This window comes from Psammomys obesus, unplaced genomic scaffold, assembly GCF_907164565.1.
Source record: "Psammomys obesus unplaced genomic scaffold, mPsaObe1.curated_primary_1811, whole genome shotgun sequence".
NCBI classification, from domain to species: Eukaryota; Metazoa; Chordata; class Mammalia; order Rodentia; family Muridae; genus Psammomys; species Psammomys obesus.
The window spans coordinates 23,362-31,594 of NW_026596415.1; the positions used below are offsets into that span (position 1 = coordinate 23,362).

The following is an 8,233-nucleotide window of genomic DNA, read 5'->3' on the forward strand; positions in this document are numbered from 1 at the left end:
CGAAGCACTATGAATGAGGACTTGGAGAAAATGTCCTTCTATCAAAACATTCCCCTGCTTCCTTTGTGTTTTGGTTGTGGCCAAGCATGTGGTTGGCTTTGCCAATGAACTGTGAGGGGACACAAATATCCTCTCCAGTTTTAGAAATGGAAGAGGCTGGTTGTTATCCACATTCTCCAATCCCCCACTATGGGGACCCAGAAGCCAGCCCTTGAGTGTCAAGGACAAGAGAACAATGTGGGTGTTCACTCTAGAGAGGGGCCCAACTCTCCTTGGAGATTATCAAACCTGTGTTCATTTTGTATGCATATGTGGCCCAGAGACTGTTTGGTATTTTTCTTTACCTTTAAAAAAAAATGTATTTTATGTGTATGGGCATTCTGTCTATATATGCACCTGTGTACAACGTTCACGACTGGTGCTCAAAGAGGCCAGAAGAAACTGGAGTTACAGATGTTTATGAGTTGTGAGCTACCATGTAGGTCCTAGGAATTGAAACCAGGTCCTCTGGAAGAATAGCCAGTGCTCTTAACCACTAAGCCATCTTTCCAGCTTATCTTTTTTTGATTCACTTTATTTATTATATGTATGTATGTAAGTTGGTGTTTATGTGCATGAGTGCAGGTGACCTCAGAGGCCAGAAACTCAAGTTACAAGTAGTTCTGAGCTGCCCAATATGGGTGTTGGGGACTGAACCATAGTCCTTTGCAAAAGCATGATGCATTCTTAACCACTGAGCTCCAGCCCCTACCTTATGCTATCACTGAACAAGTAGTTCACCAATTTAACTAGGCTGGCCAAAGAGCCACAGGGATACTCCTGTTTCCTCCCCAGAGCTGGGACTATATGCATATACTGTTAGACCTGGCTTTGCTGGGGATTGCAATGCAGGCTGTCATGCATATATGGCAATCACTTTACCATCTTGAGCCATCTCACCAGCTCCGTTTCCCAAGATCTTAAGCACTGTTATTATAGATCAGCCCCACCCTACTAGAGAGAAGTATTTGGGGCCACTTGTGACTTTTGTCTCAGAACCTGAACTTGGCCACCTTAGGCAGATAGAGCTGAAGCTCGTAGCTTAAGTGTTTTGCCCAGGGTCACATGACCAAAAAATGCCAGTAAGACACTCAAGCCAGAGTATTTGTATACTTTGCCATTCTGACTTACTGCTAGACCCCACGCAGCTCTTAACCTTGGCCTCCCCATTTCTTTATTTTTGTTTGCCCAGAAGAGGGCACTGGACCCCTTGCAGCTAGAAGTATAGGCAGTTGTTGCCAAGAGATGCAGGTGCCGAGATCTAACTTCAGTCCTCTGCAAGAGGAGCAAGCACTCTTCAGTGCTGAACCACCTCTCTAATCGTGCCCTGCCAGTATTGATAGCAATGGTAAAATAACACAGCTGTCCCAGCCTGGTTCTTCTAGAGTGGAGGCTGGAAACTTCTGTAGCCAAAAGAAAATAAAGTGGTTGTTTAGAAAGAAATAAAACATTTTTCTTTACTGCAAAGTACTTGCAAATATTCATGTTTCCAGTGTCATTACAAAAAGACCCTCAGAAGAAATCTAGGTCCTTTAATGTGAAAGAATGGTATTAACTTAAAAACAAAACAAAACAAAACAAAACAAAAAACCATACATTGCCACCTAAAGAAAAAGGATACTTCTCTGGGACTGAAATCAGGGCCAAATTCATAGCAAGTATGAATTGTGGCTAGCAGCAAGTTCTTGCTGCCCTAGGGGATTTCTCTTTGATCTAGACCCAAACATCTAAAGGACCACTATGCAGAGCAGAGCAGGATCAAGTGCAGAGCTGGGCATTGCTATTCCCTGAGTCTAGTATCTCCTCCCTAGACATCAAATTCTTTGGATCAGCTTTCTTCCTGGAAAGATGCTCAAAAATGGGGGGTAGAGGGAGAGAGATCACTATTTGTGATTGTTTCTCTTCTTGTACTCTGGCTCTATCTTTGTTACCAGATTCTTCCCTCATGCTCTTGACTTTTGCTGCTCTAAACTACTCATAGACCTTCTGTGAGGAGTGAGTCCTCCCCAGAGATGGACAGGAAAGGCAGAAAGCAAGGAAGTGATGGTAGGGCAGGGTGTAAGTCCTTGTGATGGGAGTGTTGTCTGGCCTGGTCCCTTCACAAAGAAGGCTGCCTCTAAAGCAGGTCCTGTGAGACCTGTGCTGGGTACAGGGAGCAGTGTTTGGGTGCCTGAAGAACAGATGGCAGACAAGGGGATATTTCTTTGTTTGGTTGGTTCCCATGCTTTCAACTGAAGGCCTGAAGAAAGGAAGCACTCTTTTATAACCAACAGGACTGTGGAGGTGATAGCTGGTAGGGCCAGGAGAGGATTCCAAGGAATCCATGGATGTGGCTGAAGACCCTTGAGGCAGGGGCATCCATGGATGTGGCTGAAGAGACATGAGGCAGTGGCTTGTGTTTGGTCGCTACTGTATTTAGCTGCCCAAGGTCTTGCTGTGGACTGCAGCAGGAGCATAGATGAACTTCCAGGGAGCCTCACAAGTGGTGTCAGAGTCCAGACATAAGTTTGAAGTGGGATATATCTGTCTCCCAAGTTGCTTCAAGGTCAGATCCAGGATGGGACTAAATTATGACTGCTGCTTTGTGTGTTTTGCTTCTTGTTAGTTTGGTTTTCTTTTCCTTTATTTGTTTATTTGTTTTTGGTTTTGTTTTGTTTTGGTCTGGGAAGCTTATGTTCCCAGGGTTGCTGGCTCATCCCTGGACACTGGGATGCTGGCTCTATAGTTCTTACTGGATGCACCAGAGCTCAGCTCACACCAAGCCAGAATCCTTGGCCATGCTATAGAAGATGCCCCTCTGCTGCAGGAGTTCAGAGGGTGTGCCGCACTCCCGAACTTCTCCTTTGTCCAGGACAATCACCCTGCATGGGGAGGGATGCAGATGTTAGCATTATGCAAAGAGATGCCTCTGACATCATGGGATTGCTTGCTCTGCAGCCTGGTACCTGTCCTCCCACCTCCTTGTTTTCACTTGTACCTAGCACACGTCACCCTCTAAAATTAGTGTTTGTTGCTTAGTTAAATGTCCTTAAGATGGTTCCTAGGCCTTGTTTGAGAGTGGACCACAGAGTCCAGAATAATATGGGGCACACAGCAGTTACCTAATGCATATAAAGATGCTGACTGAAATAATACTGAATAACCCAGTTCTTCCCATGACAGAAGTGTCCAACCAATTGGGGTTGTAAAAGTGATGAATGACTATGAACAAGTTCAACCCTGAAGGGAGCTCACCTTGTATAGTCCATAATGGTATTAAGCCGATGAGCAATAGTAAGCACAGTACAGCTTTCAAACTGCGTCCGGATGGTGAACTGAATGAGGTCATCTGTCTCAAGGTCCACAGCTGCTGTAGCCTCATCCAACACTAGAATCTTTGTCTTCCTCAGCAGAGCTCGGGCCAGGCACACAAGCTGTCGCTGCCCCACACTAGAAAGGGAGAAAAGCCCAGAGACAGGGTCTCAAACTACCCTGACCCTGAACCAGGCCTGGAGGAGAGAAGGCTAGCAGACGGTCTGAGAATGGGCTTTTGGGCAGGAGAACAAGCCCACTCCCCATATCCATGCCAATGACAGATATTACTAATCAATCATGTTATATTTTCTGATGAGCAGGAAATGAGCTTAGGATCATTCTCTACAAAAGGCTCAGAGGTAATATTCAAAGTATCAGCACAGTTCAGTGTGGATGACAGAGGATAGCAAAGGTGACTCAGTATCCACCATCTCATTGAGCTGCAGGGGTCTGGCTGGACCTGGCCTTAGCCAATGGGATGCTCATCAATAAATGGCCAGTAGAGGCTTGACATGGGAATGGACATTGAGCATGTTCACTCTTACACATCTGCAATCACCATAACAACATGCCTTCTAGAAGATGAAAAGCGTTTGCACTGATCCCACTGAAATCAAGAAGATCAGCCAATGGTCAGCTGCACCCCAACCCTGACCCATGAATGAGCCCAGCCACTGACTGACCACCCTAAGCACTGAAGCAGGATAGAGGCTGGTTGCTCTGTGATGGACAACTGAAGGTAGCACAAGCGCAAAAGAGTAGAATCTTCCCACACCCAGCTCATGCCTACCCACCTCAGGTTCTCTCCGCCTTCTGCACACTCATGATTCAGCTTGTCAGGCAAGGCTGACACAAAGTCCTTCAGGTGAGCGAGCTCCAGGGCCATCCAGACTTCTTCATCAGAATACTGACTGAAAGGGTCCAGGTTCATGCGGAGAGAACCCGAGAACAAAACAGGATCCTATGCAAGAACAGTAGACGACGGCATGTATTAGGGTCTGAATCAAGAGGTTTCCCCACAGACAGATGTTTTGAAGCACTTGTTCCTCAACTGGTGACATCACTAGTTGCTGCTGTGGAGCTTTAAAGGAGGTGGGGCCTGGCTCAAAAAAAGTAGGTTGCTGGGAGCAAACCTCTGAAGGTTAATGATTCTGGCTGCATCCCCACTTCCTAGTTGCCCGACATGGGGAAGTCATCACCACACATACTCTACTTCGTGACACACTTTCCCCACTTATGCAATCCTGTGGTACTACAAGCCAAAATAAATCTCTCTTCACACAGATTCTATCAGGCATTTTGTTATAACTATCAGAAAAGCAAACAACAGTATATGATAATCACACCACACTGAACAGATGTAAGGCATGAGATGTTCACACCAGAACAGAAAGAAAGAGGTCCCAGAGTCCCTCCAAAGCATGAACTCTGTGGGATTTCCATAATGAAAAATGTCTGTAAAACCCTGGGTTAACTGGACTAAAACTAGTATTGTTGCAAAACTTCTTCAAACTTTCAATATACAAATCCTCAATGCTGCTTTTAGTGGTGGTGTTTCATCACAACAACAGAAAAGTAACTAATACACTCACTCAACCCCACCTCCAGAAGAGACTCTCAGAGAAACGTAGGGGGAAAAAATCACAAGCACAAACAATGCATTAGGGAACTGCTGCCCACAGGGATTGATTTAGAAAACTATTTGTAAAGTGTTAGAGGAATTGTTAGAGATCAACACACTGACCCCTGCAATTGGCAAAGAAGATAGTGTCTTACTAAATTGCTACCACCACCAAAATTCAGATACTCTGGTTCTTTGTATGAAATAGTACAGTATTTTCACATAACCTACTCACAGCTTCTGTATACTGATATATCTACATAATATAATACCTAATGCCAAGAAAATGCTAGGAAATAGCTGTGCATTACTTAGGGATAAAAGTGTATGTTTTAAAATGCAGATGCTAAATGCAGAAAACAAAAACAAAACTAGTCATGGGCTCAGTGATTAAAGGCACATCCCACCAAGCTTGATGGCCTGAATTCGATCTTCAGAATCCACATGCAGGAGAAATGACTTCTACAGACTGTCCTGACCTTCACACACATGTTCTGTTCCCTTTCTATCAATAAATACATAAATGAAAACAAACCATTCTTCGTCTACAGTTGGCTGAACCTATGGATTCAGAGGGTGGATGTGGTTTCATTGTACAGGACCCACCAGTCTCACCCACCTGAGGAATGATGGTGATCTTAAAGCGCAGGTCGTGCAGGCCAATCTTGGCAATGTTCACCCCATCAATAATAATCTCCCCTTCTGCAGATTCATTGATCCGGAACAAACCCAGGGTAAGAGATGACTTCCCAGCACCTGTACGACCCACAATACCAACCTGCAGTACAGAAAGGGGCTGTGGTGAGGTAGGAATGAGGCAGACTCTGTTCCCCCAGCAAGTGACTGGGTCAGAGCTGTGTGGTCATCTGGTTGATCCAACTACCATCAAGGGCTCACCCTCCACCTTTTCTGGGACCCACCTTCTGGGGCTACTTTGACAAAAGGTTGGAAAGAACACCCTTTGCTTTGCAGGCTTCCAAAGACTTGTTCAAAGGGATAGGGGGTAGACAGAGGAATGTTTAGTTGAGTCGTGTTCAGTTAGAGTATCCAAAAATAATGAAGTGTTTCTCAGCTTCCCCCACAGTTCCTCTCTGCTCTGACAGAAATTCCTTTCTGAACCATGATAACAGCTTAGAATTAAGCAAAGCCCCTGAACCTCTCTGATATGACCTGGGCATACCAGTTGCTGGCCAATGGCTGACATTCCCAATGTTTTACATCTGGGCTTGAAATAGGCTCCCTCCCTCTCTAACAGCTATCACAGCCCAGCACCTATGCATGAATTCCCATAACACATAAAGACCCAAAGACTATCTCATGGAAACAGAGTACTCTGACCCATATGGATGGACAGTTTAGCAAATCAATATGTACAGGATGCAAGTAGCTGGGGTGATCCCTGACCAAGTTTCTGAAAAAAAAATTCCATGGGTCATAGTCTGGAATGTCTTCCAGGAATAGCTTGGAAGATCCTAAAATCCCAAATATTTCCTATGTCCCTATAGTTACCCTGGTGATGGTGACTCTAGAGTTTACAAACTTCAGTGCCTTAAAGGGATCACATAAGCACATGGACCACACAGAAGAGAACAAGAGGAACTGGAGGGCTAGTATCTCCAAGGAGGAGTCTGGTGGGTGCTGGGCCAGGACATGTTCTAAATGTCCAAAAAAAAAAGCAGAGGGACCATTACATGAACTATCCCAAAAACCTATGTCCATGTCTATGGGCCTTGTCCTTCAACAGTCCATTGTGCTACCTGTTGAATACATTTATTTCCATGATTCCAGCCTGTAAAAGGCCCTCAATCTCATAGTATGAGCTATGACTAACTACCGGTTGATGTGGGGGTTCATGACAGACTTTAGCCAGTAAGAATGGAGGATGGTACACAGCTACCTTTTCTCCTTACTCCACTGACTATGAGTTGGTGAAGATGGAGGATGGTACATACCCACCTTTTCTCCACCCTCGATGGTGACATTTATGTGCTTGAGAACCAAGTCCAAGTCTTCTCGATACCGCAAGCAGTAGTCTCGGAACTCTACACGGCCAGAATGGGGCCAGGTGCTGTGTGGAGCCGTCTCCTGGATTTGCCAAGGAGCCTAGATCACAAGAGGAATCAGCAAGTGCAAGCTGCCATATTCAGTTCTGGGAATCTGAACTTTTACCCACTAAGCTGTCTTCTCAGGCCCCTTCGAACACTTCTAATCAGTTCATTTCTACTTAATTCTTCAACTTATGAAAAAAATTTATACACAGATAGAATTTAATTCCAGTTTGATTCCTCATAGCAAGAAGCTCCTGTAAATCTACACAGCAAGTAGCGACAGGTTTGGCAAGCAGAGGTTGCCTGATGAGGGCTTTAAGAGAATATGTTGTGGTTTACCTGTCAGTTGTGGGGAAAACATCTTAATATGGTCATGAGCCTCAAACAACAAGCAGTGCTAGGACTTTCTCTGTGGCATCATCAGTAAAGAAAAGAATCATAAGGGAGAGGGCTCCTTAGTGATAAAGCCCTGAGAGCACCTTGAGATTTCATACATAGACACTTGGTATCTTGGGGAAAACAGAACATGTAGATGATTTTCTTCCTCTAAAACAAGGTAGTTCTAAGCAAGTGTTAAAACAGGACAAGCCCAAGGGGGCCTGGAAAGCACCCAGCTCACCCTCCAAGTAGGCAAAGGGTGTCTGGGGATACCCAAGGGGCCAAGCTGGGATTATGCCTTACTTCCTTCTCCGTTTCAGAATACTCCTTTAGTCTCTCCACGGCCACAATGTTGGTCTCCATCTCAGAGGACATTCGAACCAGCCAGTTCAAGTATGCAGTTATCTGCCAGTAAGAGAACCATGTGAGGTCTCTTGGGGGAAGTATGGCTTCGTTTTCATTAATTATGCATCATGATATCATTCAAACAATAGAGAAATGAGGAACCCACAAAGAGCCATCACCAGAATGGACACACTGCACCTATTGGGGATCACACCTTTCAAGGTGATATATGATCCATACAGGTTATCAGAAAGAAGTAAGGAGCCGTGAGGTAACTCTGTGGGCAAAGCACTTGCTGAGCAAGCCTGGTGACTTGAATTCTACCCCCAGAACCATGTTAAGGTACAAGGAGAGAAATGACTCTACAGAATTGTCCTTTGACCTCTACATATGCACTGTGGCATGCCCTCATGGAAGGAAGGGAGGAAGAGAGATAGGGAGGGGGAGGGAAAGGAAAGAAGGAAGGAAGGAAGGAAGGAAGGAAGGAAGGAAGGAAGGAAGGAAGGAA

General features: G+C 45.1%; 1 protein-coding gene across 3 annotated transcripts in view; it reads right to left on the reverse strand.

Annotated features, from left to right (window-relative positions):
* Nucleotides 1–60: 60 nt before the first annotated feature.
* Abcc1 (ATP binding cassette subfamily C member 1) overlaps nt 61–8,233 on the reverse strand; it is a 128,338-nt gene continuing 120,165 nt past the window's right edge. For 2 of the 3 annotated variants that reach the window (XM_055597749.1, XM_055597748.1), the window contains exons 26-31: nt 7,684–7,785; nt 6,911–7,057; nt 5,574–5,732; nt 4,128–4,294; nt 3,274–3,468; nt 61–2,900 (exon numbers count right to left, since the gene is read on the reverse strand). In XM_055597749.1, coding sequence (XP_055453724.1) covers nt 2,792–2,900; nt 3,274–3,468; nt 4,128–4,294; nt 5,574–5,732; nt 6,911–7,057; nt 7,684–7,785 — 879 coding nt within the window. In that variant the 3' untranslated portion in view covers nt 61–2,791. Of the gene's footprint in view, nt 2,901–3,273; nt 3,469–4,127; nt 4,295–5,573; nt 5,733–6,906; nt 7,058–7,683; nt 7,786–8,233 lie in introns of those variants that run through there. The other variant, XM_055597751.1, reaches the window with a different exon arrangement.